Source organism: Anolis sagrei, chromosome 1 (assembly GCF_037176765.1).
Source record: "Anolis sagrei isolate rAnoSag1 chromosome 1, rAnoSag1.mat, whole genome shotgun sequence".
NCBI lineage: Eukaryota > Metazoa > Chordata > Lepidosauria > Squamata > Dactyloidae > Anolis > Anolis sagrei.
This window is the reverse complement of record NC_090021.1, coordinates 32,579,338-32,605,554: the sequence shown is the minus strand read 5'-3', so window position 1 is coordinate 32,605,554 and position 26,217 is coordinate 32,579,338. Positions and strand designations below refer to the sequence as shown.

General features: G+C 42.9%; 1 protein-coding gene across 3 annotated transcripts in view; it reads right to left on the bottom strand.

Annotated features, from left to right (window-relative positions):
• VASH2 (vasohibin 2) overlaps positions 1-23,722 on the bottom strand; it is a 48,260-nt gene extending 24,538 nt beyond the window's left edge. For 2 of the 3 annotated variants that reach the window (XM_060754298.2, XM_060754299.2), the window contains exons 1-4: positions 23,542-23,722; positions 19,688-20,189; positions 11,506-11,594; positions 7,167-7,223 (exon numbers count right to left, since the gene is read on the bottom strand). In XM_060754298.2, the coding sequence (XP_060610281.2) occupies positions 7,167-7,223; positions 11,506-11,594; positions 19,688-19,963 (422 nt within the window). In that variant the 5' untranslated portion in view covers positions 19,964-20,189; positions 23,542-23,722. Of the gene's footprint in view, positions 1-7,166; positions 7,224-11,505; positions 11,595-19,687; positions 20,190-20,463; positions 20,885-23,541 lie in introns of those variants that run through there. The other variant, XM_067463716.1, reaches the window with a different exon arrangement.
• Between the last annotated feature and the right edge of the window lie 2,495 nt (positions 23,723-26,217).

Below are 26,217 nucleotides of genomic sequence, written 5' to 3'. Positions count from 1 at the left end.
AAATAATTGGGGTTAAGGTCAGCTTTCTTTCTTGGAAACCACATTGTATATGCCACACAACGCTGTCCTAGGATCCCCACCTTAACTAGTAAGTTCACAAATTAAATTATTTCATTTATTCCTGACTATAATCATAAATTAATGTCCCATTTCTTAACACTTAATGCCGTTTGACAGCACTTTAAGTGGCATAGCTTAATGCTATGGAATCTTGAGATCGGTAGTTCGATGAGGCACGAGCACAATTTAGTAAATAAAGACCATAAAACTATCATTCCCAATATTCGACGGCAGTGAGCCATGGTGGTTGAAGTGGTGTCAAACTGTATTAATTCAACTGTGTAGGTGCACCCTTTGTCTCCAGAAACAAATTGTTTTGGATGAGCCCCGTATAATAGATTCCACACTCTCTTAACCTTTGAAGACTGATATACATTGAAAAAAAGAGATTGAGAAAAAATTAGAATTGGGGAATTCTAGGGGCTAAAGTCCCCAAAAAGGTAACTTTCCTAAACTCTGAAGGCAAGTCATTCAAGGACACCACTAGTGCTGTTTCAAATCTGCTTCCCAGATACAAGCAATAATTCCCGATCAACAGCTTCTGCCACTGAGCAGATTCCAATGTGACAAGGACACAGGAAGGCATAAGCGCAGGTTCATCATGCATAGTGTACTTTTGCTCCTGCGTCTCATCAGGAGAAGGAATCATTTTTGCATCTCCCCTGCAGGGAGAGAGTGAAGCGCGTTTCTATTTTTCCTCCTTTCCCTCATCCTGCTCTTCTCCATCTGTCATCGCAGCCAAAGCTGCTTAGAGTCACAGCTCCAAAGGGTATCAAGGATCCCATTCTGAGCACGGCTTGAGGCCTTGCTTAGTTTAACGTGTTGTTCACAACAACTCCTATTCATAGGTCGGGATTCTCACTTAGGAAATGCAGCAGCTAAAATACAGACAACACAGTCTTTGCTGTGCTAAGACGTGATGGCACAAACACCCCCCCCCCCCCCCCATAGCACTGAATGTACTTCCAAGAAAGAAAGAAAAAAGCATCTCCCAGGCTTCATGCTCAAAAGATATCATGGACACTCCTTTCCAGGCATAGCTTTTGGAAAGTTACTTTTAAGAGAGGGAACTATAACTCAGAAGCTCCCAGCCAGCATGGCTAATGGTCATGCTGAATATAGTTACTAGCCCCACATTCTGTACAAGCAACTTTCTGTAATAAACCAAAAAGTAACTGTTCCAAACTCTGCTGTCCAGCTGTAGCATCTACATTGTTGAGTACAGTCACCTCGTCACAATCAGTGGTTAGGGACACAGGATACTATTTTTTTATCATGTCAAAAGCGACTTGAGAAACTGCAAGTCGTTACTGGTGTGAGAAAATTGGCTGTCTGAAGATGTTGCCCAGGGGACACTCAGATGTGTTACCATCCTGTGAGAGGCTTTTCTCATGTGCCTGCATGGGAAGCTGGAGCTGACAGACAGGAGTTCACCCCATCTAACAGATTTGAATTACATTTCAGTCAGCACAGAGGTTTAACACACGGCACCACTGAAGCTCCACAGGACTTTATGAAAGCGAAAAAATGCCAACAAATAACTTTTTAAAAAATCTGAGATAACACCTTTCCAAAATTTCAAGATATTCCATCACAACATTGTGTTCGATTTTTGTTGGAAGTTGGCCACAGGATGTCATTGGAAGGCCTAAAGATTCCTAGATTGCTCACTCTAAAAATTTCTATGTCCTCCAGCATAACTGTAAGAAGTTGGGCATAGAGTCATACTGGAGGATCTAGAGATTCCTAGAGAGAACACTTTAAATCATATCCATGAAGAACCAAATCCACAAAAGTCAAAACAGTAAATGTGGAGAGATGGCCATATGCTGAAATGTCTTGAAATTCAAGACATTTGAGAGATGTTGATGAACTGGAAAGTGTCCAGAGAAGGGTAACTAAAATGATCAAGGGTCTGGAGAACAAGTCCTATGAGGAGCAGCTTAAAGAGCTGCACATGTTTAGCCTGCAGAAGAAAAGGCTGAGAGGAGACATGATAAGGGCCATGTATAAATATGTGAGGGGAAGACATAGGGAGGAGGGAGCAAGCTTGTTTTCTGCTGCCCTGGAGACTAGAATTAGGAACAATGGCTTCAAACTACAAGAAAGGAGATTCCACCCGAACATTGGGAAGAACTTCCTAACTGTGAGAGATGTACAGCAGTGGAACTCTCTGCCTCAGAGTGTGGTGGAGATTTCTTCTTTGGAAGCTTTCAAACAGACACTGGATGGCCATCTGTCAGGGTGCTTTGAATGTGATTTTCCTGCTTCTTGGCAGGAGATTGGACTGGATGGCCCACCAACTCTATGATTCTATGATTCAAGGAACAGTCCAAGAAATGTCAAAGCAGAAAACAGTGATAAAATGGGCAAAGATGCTTCAAAATAGAGAAGTAGAAATCACTTATAAAAACCAAAACTAAATTTCCCTCTAAGTAGAAAAATAACACTGAAGCAACAGGGATAGGACAGGCCCAGTGGTGACTGATGGCTTCTATTTCACTGACTCAATGAAGCCACACGTAATCTTGACGGAGTTGTCCAAGGTGCTGAACTTCTCCAAAATAAGTCCAGGACCTTGGATGCATTTCAGACTAAAATCTGGAGGCTTAACACTGCCCCATGGACAATGATTGCCCCTCTTTTCAATCATGCCACAAACTGCCTTGGGTTCCTGTGTAGGGTGAAAGGTAGGATGTACAACAAATGAATGGAGAAGGGGAAGACATATTACCCTGCCATAGACACGATGGCTAGGTGAGAATCAGGTAGCCTTTCAGATGTCATTGGACTGCAATTCCCAGTATTCCTTGCCATTGGCAATGCTGAATAGGTCAGCTGGGACTTACAGTTCAACATCACTTGGGCAGCTATGTGCCAATAACACCAGCCAGCCAGCGCATTTGTGGAGTGCTGTGACCAAGCAGATAATATGTGCCTCTCTTAGTTAAGCAGCAAAATTTATTTATTTATTTATTTATTTGCAGTTCTTATATTCCGCCCTTCTCACCCCGCAGGGGACTCAGGGCGGATTACAATAAACACATATGTGGCAAACATTCAATGCCAGTTTGACAAACAACATTTAACAGACAAATACACCAAGGCTATTTAACTTTTTTCTGGCCGCCAGGGGAGCTGCTGCTTTTCATCGTCCATCAACGACACCAATGAAGTTCTTTCGCATTCCACATTCCCCAGAGTCTTTTTTCTTTATGGCCTCATAAATTAGTTAAATTTAGCCTCCCACACAAGGTGGTACCTTATTTTCCTACTTGACAGATGCAACTGTCTTTCGGGTTGCAAAGGTCAACAACGGGCTACACAATGGCTGGACACCCACTCCAGCCCGGGCTGGCTTCGAACTCATGACCTTTTGATCAGAGTGATCTTAATGCAGCTGACACTCAGCCAGCTGCGCCACAATCCCGGTGCTGATATGCAAAATGCCTTACATATTGAATTTAAATCTGGCTTAATAGCCAACCCTTCAATATGCTAGAGATAAATGGATCAAGACAAGTGAGTTCATGCTCTGGAAATGGGAGTATGCATTAAGCCCAACATGGCCTTTTAGATAAGGATATGTTGTGGCTCATTTGCTCTGTTCAGCTTTGTGAGATCTGTCAAGCACTAATATATTTTCCCCACTTGGATGAGTTTTTGGGGCAAAAAAGAAAGGAAAGAATTTGAGATAATAACCATTATCTTGTAAAACTCGGTATTGTGAAAAGTTGCCAAGTGGACTTATTTTCTGTCATTGAGGAAAATATTGTGATATAATACATGACTTTGCATGTGTCATTGTTCATTGCTTCAAACTTTGGTGTCAGAAGTTGACAAGGCTTGAGGCTCCAGACGTCCCTGTGGACAGTCAAAAGGCTGTTGGCTACTTATTCTTCCTAAGATATGTGTTAACCCAGTTGAAGGCTGACTGACAACTAGCCCCAACATCCTCCGAGAGAATCCCAAGGACATGATCTTCCACCTCTTGTGTCAAAAACATCATTCAGGGGAGATGGAATTAAGCTCCCTAATTGCAAACATTTTGCTAGTTCCAAAGAAGATCTGGTAAGGGCCTGTCAAACTATACTTTCCGAATAGACTTGGGGAAATGGAGTGGTTTGATAGATGATCCACTTTTTGTTATATTTATATTCCTCCTTTCATCCAAGGAGCCAAAACTGGAATACATAGTCCTTTGCTCCATTTCTATTCTTAGCAACAAATCTGAGGGATAGGTTAGAGGAAAAGAGAGTTGTCTGGTTCAAAATCAACTAGTGAGCTATATATCCAAATTGGGATTTACACCTGTGTCGCCCAAGTTCAGCACTCCAACAGTACGTCACATTGGCTCTCCATTGATACTGAGAGTCTTCTCTAAGTACCTTTGAAGTATGCTGGAGACTTTGGATTTCATCCCATGAGCGGTGGGGGGGGGGGGGGGTGAGCGAAAGTGGAGGGAACAGTTTTAATTTGTTCCCTACCATCTTTCCCCACCTTCTGCTTGCCTTTCCCAGTTTTAAACCATTTGGAATCAGCTAACACCCAACACCTGAAGATTAACTTTTGGTTCTGTTTCCATGTGCTGTCCTCCTTTCACAGGGATCTGAAAACCTGGATGTTCCAGCAAGTAATTGAGAACGACTACTCCCTAGTTAAATGGCCAGTCCCTGGGTTGCCAGAAAGTCCTCTGTTCTCTACACCTCATCCTATTCCCCAGTCATATGGTACACTGTTTTGCACTATACTATGCCCAACAGTTTTATGGCCTGATCGCACCCATTTTGGTAATTCTGGTCATTGGTTTTTGTTGAATAATATCTGGAGGCGCTTCAATGTTGCTGTTTTATTCTCTTACGTTTAATTGTGTTTTATATAGATTGCTGTATTTTACAATGATCTTTTTTTAGCCATGTTTTCATTTTAATGTATTGTTTGCTTTTATGTCTGTTGGACATTCTGTCCCATATGTAAGCCACTGCAAGTTCCTTCCAGGAGATGGTGGCAGGGTACAAGAATAAAGTTGTTGTTGTTTTTGTTCTTATAAACTGAGGCCCACAGAGTCCCAGCGAAAGGGCCCTTACATCATAGGATGGTCTTTGTGGGAATCCCATGGGGCTCCGTTTCTGCAGCTCATTAAAACGGAGCCAAAAGTCCTTCTGATGAGGCCCTTCTTTCACCTTTCTCCATCCTTGCTTTTGATCTGCTTCTTCCTTGGGCAAAAGGCAAGTCTAGACTGTTCCAGAGTATCTATTATGAGGTCATTTCACAATATGAAGGAGCAACTGTATATAAAAAGTACTGTATAAAGGGATTTTTTTTAAAAAAAAACAACCTCTTGCATCAAGGTCTTAAATAAATTAACACAGACTAGCTGTCTCATGGCAGTGCTACTTTCACTTCCAACAGGATACAAAACTTGCAGAATTTAGTACGTGTGTCTCACTTAGCAGGAAACAGACACATTTACCTTGAAGATGCTCTAAAATTATCAGCACTTGTTGTCACTGGGGCGTGTGTGTATTAACAATGCAGTTTTCTATACAAGTCTATACTCCAGTTTCAATCCTCTGGTAAAAGTAGAAGACAGCAGCTGGTGGCTCTGCTATCCACAAGGTGATGAAGTGCACTCTGAGTTTTAGTTTTGACTTAACCATGGGACTGAACACATTTGGAGATAGGGTTCAACCTCCTCAGATGGCTCTTTTATACTCTGGATACAACTCTGACTGCTTTCCTTACCCTAATGCAGGCATGTAGCCAGGGGGGGGGGGGCTCGGGGGGCTTCAGCCCCCCCCCCCCGAAATTTTCATGGTGGTTCGCGAAAAGGCCTTATTGGTGCATTATTTAAACTGTTATGTTTATTCATATCATGATCTGATCACCATACTCAGTATATCCCATATGCATGGGGGTATTGGGGTAATGATATAAAAGGTTTGCTAGGCTAGACCCTCTTTCACTCAGACTCAGCCCCCCCCCCAAACTCAGCCCCCCCCGAACCCCCCCCCAAAAATTCAGCCCCCCCCCCCCCCCGAAACGAAATCCTGGCTACGGGCCTGCCCTAATGCTATGGCAGCCACCTGTGGCCCCTTTTAGAAAAGTCTGACATCTACAAACCTGCAGAGCTCTCATCAGTCATTGTCAATAACACTGGCCTAAATCAGGGCACTGGAACTGTATTTGACATGGGGGGACTCAACACTGGAAGGCATGTAACTTGCAGTACATTTTTACAATATAAAAAGACATGACATGAAACCAGTTGCTGTCACCATAACCATCATCCAGCTGAGGCTAAAAATCTGTGTATCAACTGTATAGGCAACATTCCCCACCCCTTTGGTTTGATGGTATTTTTTTTCTTATTGTTTTGGGAAGTTCAGCCATCCCAACTTAGTCTTACACAGGACAGAGACCTTCCCTGCCTCACCACATTTTGGTCCATGGCCTATTTTTTTGCTTCCCTGAATATGAAAAATGGCTCTCAGCAAAAATGGGGTGAAATGCTAAACGAGGCAATGTCTGAAGTACCAAAGATCTGACTTGAGTCTAAAGCATTTTCCTTTTGTTCCCACAATATTTAAAAAAGCTTTCACTTATACGACAGATTGGGAGCACTAGATATTGTTACAGACAGAATTGGCATCATTTCACAATGGCTAATATGAGAACCAAAGGAGAAGAAGAATTTGAGCAGAAAGCCTAGATTTTGTATCAGATTATTTCCTCCATGATCATAGCTAAATCTGCTTAAAGCAGTGGTTCTCAACCTGTGTTCCCCAGATGTTTTGGCCTTCTTCAACTCCCAGAAATCCTAACAGCTGATAGGCCAAAACACCTGGGGACCCACAAGTTGAGAACCACTGGCTTAAAGCTATTGAAGTTGATTAATTCACACACTTCCTGTGGCAAGGAATTCCACAGTTTAACTGTGCACCAGGGAACACTATTTGAGATAGGGATGAGAGATTCACAGAGGTCCTCAACTACAGTGGTATGTTATCAGTGCGTTGTATTTGTTGTGCATTTTCATTTTAACCAAATATAACTGGAACAAAACATTGGGGATCTCCAATAAAACCAATATTATGTTTACTTACCCACTTAGAGGTCTTGATTTCCTAATTTCAAAAAATTGAGTTCCCGTGTGATTGTATCTGGGTTTGATAAGTTAAGGCAAAGTGATTGCAAAATGGAAAGTGGAAAGAGGATGAAATTAGGTTTAAAGGAATGATTCAATCATACTTTCTTTTAGAAATATACATGAGTAATGTAAAATATATTGAGTCTAGACCCAGTTCTCAAGTCCCAAAGGTGAGAAAATGTAATTTAATTTTACTTCACAATTTCCCTTAAGAATTTAATCCTCTTATTTTGGAGGAAAGCACTTCAGTAATCAAAAACTGAGATCTAATAGAACCCAATGGAATCATAACATTTTTAAATGCCCAGATCAATTTTACAGAAATTTCAGCAGTAAAAAGAGTTGGGCATGTTTCGCCTTCAGAAGAGAAGGCTGAGAGGAGACATGATGAGGGCCATGTATAAGTATGTGAGGGAAAGACATAGAGTTTGTTTTCTCCTGCCCTGGAGAATAGGACATGGAACATGGCTTCAAACTACAAGAAAGGAAATTCCACCTGAACATTAGGAAGAACTTCCTGACTGTGAGAGCTGTTCAGCAGTGGAACTCTCTGCCCCGGACTATGGTGGAAGCTTCTTCTTTGGAAGCTTTTAAACAGAGGCTGGATAGCCATCTGTCAGGGTGTTCAATGCAATTGAACACCCTGATTCTTGGTAGGGGGTTGGACTGGGTGGTCCACAAAGTCTCTTCCAACTCAATGATTCTATGATTCTATGAAAATCGGTAACAGATTCTTGCTTACAGAACACCTACCCATGATTGTTATCATTTATCATTTAAAATACTCCCAGTGTTAATTTCTATCAACTCAAAAACTGCACAACATCTCCTTATCTCAACTCAGAAGTGTGGCTATGGGGTGGCAAAATGAGAGTGTTGATCCCCAATATGAATCCCCACCTCCCAAAAATTCCTTGTCCCTAAATATCTTAAATTGCAGTAACTTACAACTGAACATTCAGAAATATAGTTTAGGCATCAAGAGCATAGGATCAGGCAAAGTTTGGAGACTAAACGAAAAAATCATGTGAAGAGAATACAGTTCATATCTAGAGAGGGAATGCCCTTATTTTACCTCCTCTCCCATAATTACATATTTGTCTTAGCTTCTTCACAAACATAAAAATAGATATTGGCACAGATCAGATATCACAGCCAACCCATGATCTGGTAGAGTCAGAAGCAGAATTCTGTCTCTCTGTCTTTTTCTGTGTGTGCGTGTATGCATCCTCCTTGAATCCACAGAAATCATTTGCCATCACAGCAGGGAGATTCTTCAAGTTACTGTTCAAAAAAGGAACTCTCACCAACTCTGGTCAGGTGACACCAGCTCTAAATCCTTCACCATGGTATGTGAATACAAGTTTCTCAAGTCATTCCTGACACGGAAAAAAAAATCCCAAAGCCCCAGGTTGGGACCTTCTGGGCCATTCAGACTTTCTTGGATTCCAGTTCTGACCAATCCTACCCAACTTAACCAGTGACATATGATAGTATTGGGCTTTCATAAATATCTGGAGGAATTAATGTTCCCCCATTCTTGTTCTATGAGAGGGATGGACTCTCAAACACTGGCAATGAAGATACACATAGTTAAAGCAATGGTATTCCCCATAGTAACCTATGGATGTGAGGACTGGAACATAAGGAAGGCTGAGCGAAGGAAGATAAACACTTTTGAACTGTGGTGTTGGAGGAAAATTCTGAGAGTGCCATGGACCGTGAGAAGATCCAACCAGTCCATCCTCCAGGAAATAAAGCCTGACTGTGCATTGGAGGGAAGGATATTAGAGGCAAAGATGAAGTACTTTGGCCACATTATGAGAAGACAGAAAAGTTTAGAGAAGACAATTATGCTGGAGGAAATGGAAGGAAAAAGAAAGAGGGGCCGACCAAGGGCAAGATGGATGGATGGCTTCCTTGAAGGGACTGGCTTGAATCTGAAGGAGCTGGTGATAGCCATGGCCGACAGGGAGCTCTGGTCTGGGCTGGTCAATGAAGTCACAAAGAGCCAGAAGTGACTGAACAAATAAACAACAATCCCTCTACTGTGTAAGAGGTGTTATGTTCCTGTTTAAGCTTTAAACAGGGACATAGTCGCCTACCTTGGATTTAGACAAAGACACCTCAATCATGTTTTTCTTGACCTGGCAAGAAAGACTGCATGAAAATGCTATGGGATAGAACTCCTTTCCTATGGAGACACTCCTCATCTTAGGAGCATATGAAATGTCATTTGGATACATGCATATTCCCTACCTTTCCTCCTAGTTAGGCTTGGTTAGCATTTTCATTGTTGTGTAAATTAAACCGTATACACAATCCACATTTTACTGACATTCTTTTCTTCAATAGTGGCATCATTACCAAAACCAGTAATACTCGTTTTACAAAAACGATGGGACTTGGGACAAGCTATTGGCTATGGGTAAATTTACTCCTAAGTTTTAATAGCTCACTTAGTAAGCTGCATTATGAAAACCTTCTAAGAGACCTTGAGTGAGTCACACACTCTCAGCCCCAGAAAACCCTATGATAGGTTTTTATTTATTTATTTATTATTTACTACATTAATATGCTGCTTTTCTCCCCTGAAGAAACTCAAAGCAGTTTCCAACATAATAAAGGCAAAATTCAATGTTGTACATATATGTGCAAACCAAACCATAATAGCTAGACCAGTGGTTCTCAACCTTCCTAATGCCGTGACCCCTTAATACAGTTCCTCATGTTGTGGTGATCCCCAACCATAGCATTGTTTTTGTTGCTACTTCATAACAGTCATTTTACTACTGTTATAAATCATAATGTAAATATCAGATATGCAAGATGTATTTTAATTCACTGGACCAAACTGGTTCACCTATAATCAAAGACCATTCTGAACTCCACCTATGATGGATTTGAACCTAATTTTCCATACAGAACTTCCATGACCAACGGAAAACACTGGAAGGGTTTGGTGGGTATGGACCTTGAGTTTGGGAGTTATAGTTCACCTATATCCAGATAGCACTGTGGACTCATGCAATGGTGGATTTGGACGAAACTTGGCACAAATACTCAATATGCGCAAATGTAAACATTGGTGGAGGCTGGGGAAAAATAGACCTTGACTTTTGGGAGTTGTAGTTGCTGGGATTTATAGTTCATTTCAATCAAAGAACATTCTGAACTCCACCAATGATAGAATTGGCTCAAACTGCCCACATGTAATCCCCATGACCATCAGAAAATACTGTGTTTTCTGATGGTTTTTGGCGACCCCTCTGACACCCCTTCGCGACCCCCTCAGGGGTCCCGACCCCCAGGTTGAGAAACACTGAGCTAGACAATAACATATTAACTATAAATTAAAAATCTAATCATATTAAAACATGAAATAACATTTAGACATAAAAATTAAAACATACGATAACATTTATATTTTAAAACCCACCCGTAAACAACGTGATTTAGAAACAGTTATTAAAATCACACCACCCAAACTCAAATCTGTATTTGTTCCATTGTTCCGTTCACTATTCCTTATTCTCCTATTGCTCTAAGAACTTTGCTATCCAAAAGCTTGGGTACTTAACCACATTTTTATTTACTTCCTGTAGGTCAGGAGGGAGGTTCATCTAAATCAGAAATGACAACCATCAGAGTATATTCAGTAATGTGGTCCTGATTTTTTTTAAAAAAGGGGGGGGGGATAAGTGTAAGTCCATTTATAGACATTTTAACTGTTTCATAACCTTTTTTAAGACTAACTTAAATGGAGCTCATGGTCCAGTAGTGGTCCATGCACTACAGTTTGAGAGAAACAACACTAATAATCTACCCCGACGTGTTACTCAAAACGTGTGCCATTGAGCTTTAGACTCCTTTGCCTCAGTGCAAGCTGATGGGGCTTTTCAAGGGCATGCGCAAAATGTTGATCAAGACCAATTGAACATAGTTGTGCCATACATCATCCTGCGACTACAATTCCTCACTGCAAAGGCCTCCAAATTCTCCTCTCTGTGAACCTGCAACCAAGCAAAGTCCACAAAAGACGCCTCTCTGGATAGATGCTTAGTCTCTCTCTTCAATTACATCCTCTCCAGCATCAGTTAAATCTTAAAAATCCAGTGAGCAAGATGCCTAGGCAGCCTCACAAATCTCCCCAAGCATCGGTCAGGAATGCATTTCTCTCCTGCGCCTCACATCAATAAATTATCCCTTCCCTCGTTCATTCATTAACATCTCAATGGGTAAGTATAACATCACAGCTTGTTCACTCCATGCCACCTTCAAAAAGGAAAGGATACTGCAGCATCTTCATGTAATTCTGTATTGCCTGAAGCCATTCGGGGATCGTCATGGAAGCCTTGTAGTTTGGCACAGAAGGTACTGAAGGCTACACATCAGGGGAGAGAGAAAGAGAGAGAAGTTGAGAGAGGTTATGACTTCAGCAGCCAAAATGATGCTATACAGCTAGCCCTCCATCTTTGATGGGGTTAGAGGCACCCCAGTGAAAGTGAAACATTGCAAATAATGAATTTGGTAATATATTTTTAGCATATAGAGCGCTTCTCTAAGAATTTCTAAGTCTTTCAACACAATTCTATGGCCAACTTCCACTGGGAGCTGAATATAGCAATGCATTGGAAGACTTAGGTTCCAAGAGACGTATTCTGTCTAGCATGACCGGAGAATGTTGACAATAGAGTCACACTGGAGGACCTGGAGAGAACATTTATAATCAAATCCATGAAGAACCAACATCACGAATGTGGAAGGAGGATATGGCTATATCTGACATATCAGGATTATTATTATTATTATTATTATTATTATTATTATTAATTTCATATATTTATATCTCACCCTTCTCCCCACAAGGGGGACTCAGCACGGCCTTATAATACACTTTATTTATATTCTGCCTCTCTCCTGGTGGGGACTCAGAGCAGATTACAGTATAAACAGATACCAGCAAACATTCAATACAATGAGACACACAAACACAAACAAAGGCAAAGGCTTCTCCTTTCATTTCCGGCTTTTGTTGTTGTTGTTGTTGTGTCAGGAGCGACTTGAGAAACTGCAAGTAGCTTCTGGAATGAGAGAATTGGCCGTCTGCAAGGACGTTGCCCAGGGGTCGCCCGGACGATTTGATGTTTTTATCATCCTTGTGGGAGGCTTCTCTCATGTCCCTGTATGAGGAGCTGGAACTGATAGAGGGAGCTTATCCGCCTCTCCCCAGATTCGAACCTGCAACCTGTCGGTCTTCAGTCCTGCCGGCACAGGGTTTAACCCACTGCGCCACTGGGGACTCCATTTCTGGCTTTGGAGGCAGTGCTCATCTCAGGCTCTGGAGGAGATGCTATTCTTCATTTGCAAGCCGACAAGCCTGCATTGTCACCTTCTGGCTGTGTGACTGGCATGACTGCTTCGAGCGTCTTATGCCTTTCCCGCCTTTCCCGCCAAAGCGGTACCTATTTATCTACTCACATTTGCATGCTTTCAAACTGTTAGGTTAGCAGGAGCTAGGGCTGACAGCAGGTGCTCATCTCGTTCCGCGGAATCAAACTTCAGGTCAGCAGTTCAGCAACACAAGGGTTTAATCTACTGCGCCAGGATGCCTTTGTTTGATTCACATAAAGTCCCATTTTGTGCTGTTTGAGACTTATTCCCAAAGGAAATATCTCCGGGGCTGCAAATTTTGCCACAGACACAGTTAGAAATGCAGTGCCTTAAAGGAGTAATCACTCTCTGAAAGGTCAGTTTTTGTCTCCATTCTAGCTTGAAAGCCAGCCTTTCCAACGCAAGAAAGCATTCCTAGTCTCAACTCAGAAGACTGTCTGCCATCTCTCAGCACTGTTTCTACATTGATCCTTCCCTGGAATCCTTTGCCACAGTTGTTGCTGCAACTGTAGAAGAGAGCTCATTATGATATCTCATGGCCACATTCTGGGCTGGCATTTGGTAAATAGAAATGGGCACAGGAAACAGCTCAGACATTAGGGAATGTGGCAGGAGACAGGAGACAGTTGCCAAGCACCTGGAGGACAAGCAGGCATCCCAGACTTCTTTGGCATGACAATGTTGTAGAAGAGAAAACTGCTCTTGTTAAAAAATGTGTGTGTGTGTGTGTGTGTATGAATCTGGAGGAGAAAATATTAGGCACCTGTTTGTATGGATTCCTAAGAAACTGAAAATAGCACACATAAATTCAATATTTTGATAGCTCTGGACAAGCTTTAATCTCTAAAGTGGGCTTCCCAAAACTGTAAATATGTTCTTGGCCTCTTATACAATAATCCTGCTGGTCTATTCTCCCAGCACACGAGGTCGCACAGGGGAGCGGGGATTAAGGGATGAAACATCCCTGTTAAGTTTCAAATCATGCTGAAGTTATTTTGGCTTCTTAGGAATTCTAAATACCAAATAACTATACCTAAAACAATTAAGCAAGTCTGCATAATTCTCCCTCCCTCGCCCTCTCTCTCTGTCCAGCACATACACTTTACAATCCCCATACCCATGGGAAGTTTCAGGCTTTGTGTGGATATGCAAAACTGCAGGTAATAGTGAAGCCTATTGAAACGAAAGCCCTCTGGCCCAAATATTTCACATCTAGGAGCCCTTCCACACATAACCCAGAATGTCAAGGTGGAAAATACCACAATATATACTTTGAACTGGGTTATCTGAGTCCCTGCTGCCATATATTCCTGTTCAAAGCAGAAAACGTGAGATTTTATTCAGCTGTGTTGAAGGGCCCTAGGTCTTCTTGCAACAGTGACAAAATATTTGTTGCCACCAGAATCTACTCTTTGCTACTATGGGATCAGACCCAAATCCACAACATGCCATTTCCCTAAATTTATGCCCCCTCCAGGAGTTTTGGATTATATATTTTTTATATATTTTTAAACAGATTTTATTGGTTTGTATGATCAATGATGCCTGTCTGACTGATTTATAATCTTTTAGTCAAAGTTGTTCTCTCTTTTTAATTGTATTTATGTTTTAATTGCATAAATGTTTTTATTTTTAAAGCATTGAATGTTTGCCATTCTTTTGTGTTATATTTGAAAGCCGCCCTGAGTCTAACCCACACCTGAGAAAGGTGTGGGTTGGAGATCAATTAACAAGATCACTATGCTGGCTTTTTGTATTTGATCACACGTCGGACACTTCCCAAGTGTCTAGGACTGTGTGGTGTATCGGTGAATAATGTGTGCAGATCTGAGTAGGGTGGCCTTTTGCAGCTGACAGATAGTAATTCTGTCAGCACCAATTGTTTTTAACTGCAAGCCAAGGTCTTTAGGCACTGCACCCAGTGTACTGATCACCACTGGGACCACTGGCTTGTGCCAGTATTTGCAGTTTGATCTTTTAAATCCTCATATTATGTAAGCTTTTCCAGTTGCTTCTCATCAATGTCAATTCTGCTGTCACCTGGGATTGCAAAATCAATGATTTTTTTCATATTGTTGTTACTATTATTATTACTATTACTAATATTGGAGTTGTAGTCTGACAGCCCTGTGGGGGGGCTGGGCTTTTAAAAGACTAATTGATGCCTTACAACAAATCATGGCTTTAGTTCATGTTTACAGGAGAGGAAAGCAAAAACCTTAGCCCGGCGACATCCTCCTTTCCTTGAATGTCAGAGTGATGGATTGAGCAACCCTCCCCAAAGTATTTGAGACATCTTGCAGACAGAACAGGTGGCTGGAAGGGTTGCTGCCTTGGGAGCATTTCCATCCCTATGTTGCCAGCTGTTTCCTCCATCGGGGAGCCCAGCCAACCTGACGTCAGATGGGTGGAATTTGAAATCCAAATGGAAAGCAGGGAAAGGGCGAAAAGGGGCACTAGATGCATGGTTTGCAGAGGCAAGTGGGGTGTTGGGATGTTCATGGAAAGCCAACTCCTGACTCTCTTCTGGCAAAGAGGAAATCTTGTCTATGCATGCCTTGCCTAGGAATGCCCTAATACGGAAACCATCTCTAATAAAAGATTTAATGTATACAGCACATGCCAGATTTCCATACCTTGCAATATAACACCTACTTCATATAAGTCTACTCATAAATATTCCAGTTCAAGCCAGCAAGTGAATAATAAAAATGAAAAAGAATAGAATGGAAAGAGAAGTCTCTGCCTTTTGTTTCTCCCATCATAAAAGCATATGGAGTTAAGCGGACCACAAGTGCACTTACAGTGTGAAATGAATGCAGTTTAACACCACATTAACTTCCATGGTTCAGTGCTATGGAATCATGAGAGTTGTAGTTTTACAAGGTCTTTATCCTTCTCTGGCAAAAACTGTTGGTACCTTATCAAACTATGGTTCCTAGGATCTCAATCCAATCTTGATCCATGTTGACATCCTTTGGGCCATGGCACTTAAAGCAGAGTCAAACTCCATTAATTCCTACATAGAGTGCAATCAAGTATTATCAAGCCTTGTTGTTTGGTTTGGTATTTTGGTATGGCCTAAGGGTTAATAAATAAAATTACTACTACTGCATTAATTCCAAAGTGTGTACACAGCTTTGGATAAGCATATGTTTTGTGCCTATATAGACATTATAGAGAGAATATTTTTTGTGGGGAGGGGGACATTGTGAAAATCAAGTGGACCTTTGTAGACTAATATACCGAGAGTATTTTGCCCAGTTCTGGGCACCAGTTTGGCCTTGACAGACTGGGACACTTTGCTAGGAGGGTGATGAAGATGGAAACAGGACTGAGACCAAGTCCTTTGAGGAGACACTGAAGGATTTGCTTATATCTAACCTGGAATGCGGTGTGTCTTCAACTTGTATCTGATTTGTGGAAATCTTAAGACCACCCTATCACAGGGTTTTCCTGGCAAGGTTTGTTTACAATGGGTTTACTGTTGCCTTCTGCAAAGGCTGAGAAACCGTGACTTGTCCAAGGTTACTCAGTGGGTTCTTTGATAGAGCAGGGATTCAAACCCTGGTCTCCAAGAGTTGCAGTCCAACCATCACAACATCTGAAGAGGTTACACATTAGATGACAGATAAAATTTGTTTTATGTTTTGCTAAAGGTGGAACAAGACACAACGAAAAACAAATTTGCTTCGAACAACAAAAACAGCAGGCATCTGAATCCAATCTTGATCCATGTTGACATCCTTATCCAATGAACATTAAACAGGCTTAGCCTCCTAATGCAAATGAGGATGTTCCTCTAAATCCAGGATGGCCAAGTTTGTTTGCTTATTTATTTACTAGCTGTACCTGCCACACATTGCTGTGGCCAACCTTCCCTCCCGCTTTCTCTCCTTTCTTTCTCTCCTTCCCTCTTTTTCTTTCCTTCTCTCCTTCCTTCCTTCTCTTTTTCTTCCTTTCCTTCCTCCCTTTTCTTTCCCTTCCTCTTTCTCCCCTTTCTTCCTTCGCTACCTATTTTTGGACTGCAACTCCTAGCAGTCCTCTTGATCAATCTATCTACCTACCTATCTATCTCTATCTAATCTTATCTATCTGGAGGATTGCTGGGTCTTGCAGTCCAGAAATAGGAAATTGGAAATATGAAGGGATTGGGATGCTCTCAAAGAAATCCAAGGAGAAGAAGCTTACATCTTGGAAGCAGTGCATTTGGATCATCCTCCTCTCTTAAAGGGCCTGGTCTAGGGGATACTGGGAGCTGTAATCTGAAAGCTATTGTGTGTTTTGTTTGCCAGGGGGAGTTGTTTTTGCACATGCGCTATAGCGTCTTTTTGTGGGGGGTTTTGGCTTTTGAAGTCCCTTCTGCTGTGTTTTTCATTGTTTTTATGAGTGAAGGTCACTCGCTGCCCTGATAGGTCCAAATCTGGTGTCAATTCATCCAGTGGTTTTTGAATTATGTTAATCCCACAAATGAACATTACACATATATAGATAGATATTTGTTTGTTTATATTTAAAGCATTCATGCCCTGCCCTTTAGTCAGAAAGACTCCCCGATCAGTGAACAGATCAGACAATATGAGGCAGTCCTTGCTTTCAGATTTGCTTCGAAAGATATATGGGACAAAAGGAGAAAGAAACCCAGAGGGGAAAAGGAAAATAAGAAAACTGACGCATCAATGCTTAATGTAATACAGATGTTGTAAGAGCCAGCAGAAGTAATGACATAATAAATTTGTGATAATGTCCCAGCCTTTTGCTACAGAAAATAATGATGTGTGACTGGTTGCCCATGGCAGTTAGGATCACAAAAGTTGGTGTATGTGATAACAATACATAAGAAGAAGATGAAGAAGAACAAAGTAGAGCTTTATCCATTCTTTACACTTAAACATTTCCAGTCTGTACATAGTTTCTTATCTCAAATCACCGCTCAGAGAAAATGACAGAAGAAGCATGACTTCAGACAGGAAATCCTCACTCTACTCTAGTTAGGCATAATATCTATATGAAATGCTTCCCTTCCCAATCTGATAAATATAAATATTTGACATATTTTCCATCACCATGAAAGGCATATTTGGGCTAGAAATCAATTTCTGCTTCCAGGGAAAAAGTCACAACTTGGTCAAAGATGACCAGTGTGGCGCTCAAGTTCTGTGGGAAGGATTGTGTGCATTATTCCATTTCCTCACACAAATGCAATACAGAATGAGCAACGTAAGAATTATAGCATTGGTTTAACCTGAAATGGGCAAACTTCATCCCCCCCCCCCCAAGGGTTTTGGACTTCAACTTCCATAATTCCTTTCAGCTATTAGTAATTGTGGGAGTTGAAGTCCAAAACCCTTGGAGGGCTGAAGTTTGCCCACGCCTGGTTTAGCAAATCATGTTTAGTCTTTATGACCAAAGTCTGTCAACATGTAGCAGTCCCATGAATTGCATAGAATTTTCTTAGTCAAGGAACACAGAATTTGTTTTGTCAGGTCCTTCCTTTGAAATATAACACACAGCACCAGGTATTTATTGGCAGTCTCCCATCCAAGTAGTAATCAGGTCTGATCCTGCTGAGCTTCCAAGCGCATCCTTTAAATCCTGAGAAATATACATCAGGACCCTATATATCCTTTGAGTGCCAGGGACTTTTAATCCAACTTTGATCAGAACCTGGATGGGGAAATAACCAGACCTGATGCAAAGCAACTGTCTGAAGGACAAGAACTAAGTCATAGAAACAAAATTCAAATTAATTGGTGTGTAAGGGACTAGCTGCAAAAGGCCACCCTCCTCGGATCTGTACACATTATTCAATGATACCTCACAGTCTTAGATACTTGGGAAGTGTCTGACGTGTGATCAAATACAAAAACCAGCATAGTAATCTTGTTTGCTGTGTACTGATCTTGTTATATAACAAATAATAATAATAATAATAATAACAATAATAATAATAATAATAATAATCAAACTACTCTGGGACTTCTGAATTCAGACTGACAAGAGTTTTAGAGCACAATACTCCTGACCTCATGATCGTGTTAAAAAGCAAAGTATGAATCGTCAATGTTACCATCCTAGGCGATAGCAGGATTGAAGAGAAACAACTGGAAAAGCTGACACAATATGAGGATTTAAAGATCAAATTGCAAAGACTGACACAAGCCAGTCAAGGTGGTCCCAGTGGTGATCGGCACACTGGGTGCAGTGCCTAAAGACCTTGGCCTGCACTTAAACACAATCGGAACTGACAAAATTACCATCTGCCAGCAGCAAAAGGCCACCTTACTGGGATCTGCGCATCATTCACCGATGCATCACACAGTCCTAGACACTTGGGAAGTGTCCAACGTGTGATTCAATACAAGCCAGGAGAGTGATCTTGTCTACTGTGGACTCATCTTGTTGTGTTTCAAATTATTTATTTATTTATTTATTTATTTATTTATTTATTTGTAGCCCACGCTATCTTCCCGAGGGGACTCAGGGCGGGATCCAACATAATAAAGGCAAAAATTCAATGCCTGTATAAAACAGAAGTAAAAACATAAACAACAAACAATAAAATACATTCCACAAGTTAAAGCAAGTAATTTAAATCATAACCAAGGGGGTATCTACACTGTGGAAGTAATGCCGTTCAACACCACTTTAACGGCCAAGGCTCAATGCTGTGGAATCATGGGGATTGTCATTTTACAATGTTTTTAGCCTTCTCTCACAAACTACAACTGCCAGGATTCCAGAGTGTTGAATCCTGTCAACTGCATTAATTTCACAGTGTAGATCATATATGGGCAAACTCCAGCCCTCCAGGTGTTTTGGATTTCAACTCCCACAATTCCTAACAGCCTACCAGCTGTTAGGAATTGTGGGAGTTGAAGTCCAAAACACCTGGAGGGCTGGAGTTTGCCCATACCTGATGTAGATGCACTCCAGGATGACTCCTCACGTCCATTGATCTTATCTACCCTCTTGTCGCAATGAGTTTCACTGGACTCCCATGGCAGGAAGCCCCAGGGGTTGGACTCAATGGCCCATGTGGTCTCTTCTAACTTTATTATTCTATTATTCTATGGCACTTACTTTTGTCAGCTGGGCAGCGTTCCTGATGGTCTCGACCATCTCTTGGCCCGAGGGGTGCACCTTGGCCACGTGGCCCCACATCCTCTCCCAGGTGTGTCCGTCGATGGGGAATCCACTTTTGTTGACGAGGAAGGCCACCCCTCCATCTTTGTCCTCCTCCTCGGACCCTCCGTTGTTGGCAGTACTGATCTGCCGGGCATGGGAGCTCCGGGAGCGCCCCCCTTTCTCTCCCTTGGGGTGAGCTTTGCGGCAAGCATTGGCACTGGACCCCGTCATGGTCACTAGGCACCAATGAGGGAGCGAATGGGTCTGGAGCCAGGCAGGGAAAGGCAAGAAGTTCAGTGGCCCCACGAAGCCGTCTTCCTCATGCTGCCCTCGCACCTAGGGAATCAGGAGGGCATGGAGTCGGTTCAGCTAAGAGCAGCAGACAAGCAGATGCCCAACAACAGTTTTCTTCTCCTCTTCCTTCGCTTCCTCTTCCTCCTCTTCGCGCAAGCAGAGTCTGGAAAAGGTGGTAGAGATGGTGAGAGGTAACACATAGCATGTGCCAGTCAGAGTAGGTGGGCATCGCGGAGTGGCGGGAAGGCGAGACAAAACAATCCATCTCCTACTAGCTCTATGGAGACCTGGAAGGCATGGCACCACTTCTCCCCTGACACATACTCCCACGCATCACACAGGCAAAACAAACACACAAACAGCCTTGCCGTTGACAGCCGGAACTGGCAAACAATAGAAAAGGATCCTCATCAAAGCTGGCAGCGATCCAGACTCACCTGTCAAACAAAAGAGGCAGCAAATCCTCCGCTCTCTTCCAACCAGCAAAGCATCTCTAGGTGCCTCTCTCACCAGGGGGTGGCAGCAACCCAGAGATGTTCGAGATCTCCTTTTTCGCTCAAGCAAAAATATAGAACCATAGGATGTCTTTGAGAAGGAGCATCACACAAAGGGGATCCTCTCCTCAATATGACACCACCGGTCTGGGTTCACATCTGCCTCTGCTGTCAGGCAAAGGCAGCGGAATCGCCTGCTTTAAAGTAACTCCTATGTGGCTTAAGACCCCAGGAGGAGCGAACACAGCTAAACACAAGAGGAGGCAGTACTACGATCCTAATTCTCATCTTCCTGTTCGGTGCAGCCTGCCTGGCATGCGGCAAAGCCATTGGGAGACTGGTGCAAGTCCAAGGATGAGGCTGAGCTTCCTCATTTCCACAAGGAGGAGGAGGGCAATTTGAGGGGGAGGAAGGGTAGACCCGTCATGCAAATGAGCTCGACTGATCAACGCATACCTCCCTGCTACAGATGGACTTGATTAAGTCCCATCTTCTCCATGACTTGCTGGCAGGGAATGATGGGAGTTTATAATGGAGTACATTTAAAAACTACCTGAATATTTTTTTGGGCGGGGGAGGATATTGGAATTATCATGCAAATGAGCTTGGCTGATATATATGCATCTATAGAAATAAAAATGTAATGTTTGTTTGTGGGATTAACATAACTTAAAAACCACTGGGCGAATTGACACCAAATTTGGACACAATACACCTATCAGGCAAAAGAGTGACCATCACTCATAAAAACACTGAAAAACACACCAGAAGAGACTTAAAAAGCAAAAAAAAAAATACAACACATGCGCTAAACCACATATATATACACGCAAAACACATATACACAGACTGGGCCACAACAACATGTGGCAGGGGATGGCTAGAACACACACACACACACACACATATATTTATCTGCTATTTAACTACAAGTCCCATCCTCTCCATGCCTTGTTTTGTTTTGGGGTTTTTTTGGCATTTTTTGTCGTATCAGAAGCAACTTGAGAAACTGCAAATTGCTTCTGGTGTGAAAGAATAGGCCATCTGCAAGGAGGTTGCCCAGGGGATGCCCGGATGTTTTGATGTTTTACCACCCTTATGGGAGGTTTTTCTCATGTCCTCACATGGAGAGCTGGAGCTGACAGAGGGAGCTCATCTGTTGTCCCCCCCGGATTCGAACCTGCGACCTGTCAGTCTTCAGTCCTGCCAGCACAGGGGTTTAACCCACTGCGCCACCGGGGAAATGGTATTTCATAATTGTTTCAGCCCCTGGTTGGTTGCTGCCTGGGGGAATCCTTTGTTGGGAGGTGTCAGCTGGCCCTGATTGTTCCTTGTCTGGAATTCCATGGCTTTTTGAGTCTTGCTCTTTATTTACTGTTCTGATCTTAAGATTTTTTTTAAATACTGGTACCTGAATTTTTTTGGGAGTGGGAGGAGAGGTTGTGGCTGGAAGCATCATGTAAACAAACTGGACATCCATACTACAGCCCTTCTATACATGACAAAAAGTCCTATAATCCAGCCTGCAGTTTCAACACCTGGTTGGTTGCTGCCTGGGGGAATCCTTTGTTGGGAGGTGTTAGCTGGCCCTGATTGTTCCTTGTCTGGAATTCCCCAGCTTTTTGAGTCTTGCTCTTTATTTACTGTTCTGATTTTAGAGGGCTTTTTGAAATACTGGTACCTGGATTTTTTTGGGAGGGGGAGGAGAGGTTGTGGCTGGAAGCATCATGTAAACAAACTTGACATCCATACTACAGCCCCTCTATACATGACTACAAGTCCCATAGTCCAGCCTGCAGTTTCAATACATGGTTGCTTGCTGCCTAGGAGAATCCTTTGTTGGGAGGTGTCAGCTGGCCCTGATTGTTCCTTGTCTGGAATTCCCTGGCTTTTTGAGGCTTGCTCTTTATTTACTGTTCTAATTTTAGAGTTTTTTAAAGGGTTATGGTTAGGGTGCCTGGGGGAATCCTTTGTTGGTTAGGATTAGGATTAGGTTAGGGTGCCTGGGGGAATCCTTTGTTGGTTAAGATTAGGATTAGGTTAGGGTGCCTGGGGGAATCCTTTGTTGGTTAGGATTAGGGTTAGGTTAGGGTGCCTGGGGGAATCCTTTGTTGGTTAGGATGAGGGTTAGGGTGCCTGGGGGAATCCTTTGTTGTTTAGGGTTAGGGTGCCCGGGGGAATCCTTTGTAGGGAGGTGTCAGCTGGCCCTGATTGTTTCTTGTCTGGAATTCCCCGGCTTTTTTTGTCTTGCTCTTTATTTACTGTTCTGATCTTAGAGTTTTTTAAAGGGTTACGGTTAGGGTGCCTGGGGGAATCCTTTGTTGGTTAGGATTAGGGTTAGGTTAGGGTTAGGGTGCCTGGGGGAATCCTTTGTTGGTTAGGGTTGGTGTTAGGGTGCCTGGGGGAATCCTTTGTAGGGAGGTGTTAGCTGGCCCTGATTGTTCCTTGTCTGGAATTCCCCTGCATTTTGAGTCTTTCTCTTTATTTACTGTTCCAATCTGAGAGTTGTTTTTAAAATACTGGGACCTGGATTTTTTTTATTTTGGGAGGGGGAGGAGAGGTTGTGTCTGGAACCATCATGTAAACAAACTGGACATCCATACTACAGCCCCAATATACATGACAGCAAGTCCCATCATTCCCCACATGCCTTGGTCCTTGGTGGGAAAAGATGATGGGGTTTGCATGGATGCACATGACAGGAAGAAGAGTATGGGGGCCCCTAAGGCACAGAATAGGCTGGCTCTGCCCCAGCATTCTGATCACAATGGATCTCCCCCTCCCCAAAAGCAAGCCTGCCAATGAAACGCAATGAAAAGCAATGCACCTCCATCTTGCCTTTTCTCCCCCTTCCCCAATCATTGATCCCCAGGAATGCCTGATGGTGGGGATGGAAGAGGAAGGGGTCCCTGGCTGTTCCCCTCCCTTGCAGCCCCCTCTTCCCCTTCCACTGGGCTTGCCTCCCCTCCGGGGACCCCACCCTTGCCCCTCCCTCCCTCCCCCTCCCCTTCCCTCTCTCACCTGGCCGAGGCAGGGGGCCTCATTGCCCCGGGGCCTTTCCTCCCGGGGGCTGGGGCTGGTGCTGCCTCTGCAGCCGGTCCATGGCCCGCCTTCGCCTCAGTCCATGTTCCATGATCAAGGCTGACTCTCCCTGACATGTAACCATGTTACCCGGCAGCCGCCGACGTTCCGAGCCTCCCCATTGGCCGCCGCAACAAAGAAAGGCGGGACTAAGGGCCCCGGGAAGAGGGATGCGCGCCTCTCATTGGCCCAGCTTCCTCCAGTCCCGGGAAATCTGATCACTCGCCTTGGGAAAAGCCATTCCATCATTTATTATTATTATTATTATTATTATTATTATTATTATTATTATTATTATTATTATTATTATTATTATTAAGAAGGGTGGCCTTTTGCAACGCCTATTGTTTTTAAGTGCAGGCCAAGGTCTTTAGGCACTGCACCCAGTGTGCCAATCACCACTGGGACCACCTGGACTGGCTTGCGCCAGAGTCTTTGCAGATCGATCTTTAAATCTCCGGCCCTGTTTACCTCTCCGAACGTATTCTCCCTTACGAAACATCAAGATTATTAAGATCGTCTGGAGAGGCCCTGCTCTCGGTCCCACCGGCCACACAGGCGCGCCTGGTGGGGACGAGGGACAGGGCCTTCTCGGTGGTGGCCCCGCGACTCTGGAACTTTCTCCCACCGGAGGTCAGAACCACCCCGTCTATCCTGACACGGGTGAAGACGTGGTTGTGGAGACAGGCTTTCGATGAATGAGACAACACCCTAGGATTTTGGATGGAAGATGATGTATATTTGATTTTAATATGATGACTGACCACCATAGTTTTAAATATATTGTTATTTTAAATGTGTTACTGTAATTGTGAACTATGATATTTTACTGATTGTATGTGTTTTTATGGTTGGAAACCGGGCTGAGTCCCTCAATGAGGTGAGAAGCTCAGTATAGAAAACTTTCAAATAAAATAAATAAATAAATAAATACTCGTTTCAGGTAAGCTTTTCCAGTTGCTTCTCGTCAATTCCGCTGTCACCTGAGATTGCAACATCAACAGTCCATACTTGTTTTTCCATTTTCCATTATTATTATTATTATTATTATTATTACTTGAAACACAACTATGCTGGTGTATTGGATGACACGTCAGACACTTCCCAAATGTCTAGGACTGTGTGATGTATCGGCAAATAATGCGTGCAGATCCCTGTAAGGTGGCCTTCTGCAGCTGGCAGATGGTAATTTTGTCAGTGCCAATTGTTTTTAAGTGCAGGCCAAGTTCTGTAGGCACTGCACCCAGTGTGCCGATCACCACTGGGACCACCTTGACTGGTTTGTGCCAGAGTCTTTGCAGTTCAATCTTTAAATCCTCACATCGTGTCAGCTTTTCCAGTTGTTTCTCTTCAATCCTGCTATCACCTGGGATTGCAACATCGACAATCCACATTTTGTTTTTTAACACGATTGTGAGGTCAGGAGTATCGTGCTCCAAAACTCTGTCTGTCTGAATTTGGAAGTCCCAGAGGAGTTTGACCTGTTCATTTTCTGCAACTTTTTCAGGCTTTTGATCCCACCAGTTCTTTGTTGCATGCAGATGGTATTTGTGGCACAAGTGCCAATGAGTCATCTGAGCAACAGCGTTATGCTTCTGCTTGTAGTCTGTCTGCGCGATCTTCTTCTTCTTCTACATCCGAAACGAGTTTTGAACCATTTTTTTTGACAAACAAGCCTATTAATGGCCCTTAAAATCCAGAATTTGTAATTTTTCAGTGGTTCCCGGTTGAGGAAACAATGGGTGTTGAAACTCCTTGTTGGGTTCCCAGGAAGAGATGAAGACAAGGTGATGGGTAACTAGGTGAACTTTTGCACTGATCGGGGATTAATTGCTGAGCAGAAGGGTTTATTGTCGAAGAAATGGGTGTCGGGTGATTGTGTTATCTGCCTGGAGGAATGATAAGATTAGCACCGTGTCCCTCCCAAGTGTGATTATGCCACTGTATATATGGGGGAAAGGTCACTCCTGAGTATCCATTGGTGGAACCCTCCGTGACTATCCAGTCAGATCCTTCCTGGTTTTTGACAACAAGGTGTGCTATTTGGGTTTTACCCGTCTGTGTATTTCATTCTGTGTATTTCATTCCTTCTGCTCAAATGTTGTAAATTGTATTTTTGTCTATTGAAATTTGTTACATTAGGCCCAACCGTCTCATCGGTTAAGGTCATTTTGGCTGCTTATCCTGTCCTCTCTACCTTTAAATTTCCCTCAGATATATGAGAGTCACTTTATTTTAGAGATTCAACATAAAATAAAACAGTTGCTTTGATTTTGATAATGGCAGTGGAGGTGTCTTTAAAGTAGCCCAGAAGCATTTGCTTTCCTTTTTGTGCCTGATCGGCAGTGGCATAATCCGGTTTATGAAAGTCCCATTATCGGGATCAGAGGATTTTGGCAGCTAGACCTCAGATTCCCTTTATATCTGCCCCAGATGGCAGGAAGGGATGATGTAAAATGAACATAAATACTGAACTTTTGGATGACATAAGGAATAAAGGCTATTATTTTTATCCCAACATTTCAGGTTTTCCGAGTTCTTTTTCTATGCCACACAGTGGCCTTACTCATGGAGCCTACAGCTGCATTTGGGATCAAGTTACCAGTGACAACATTC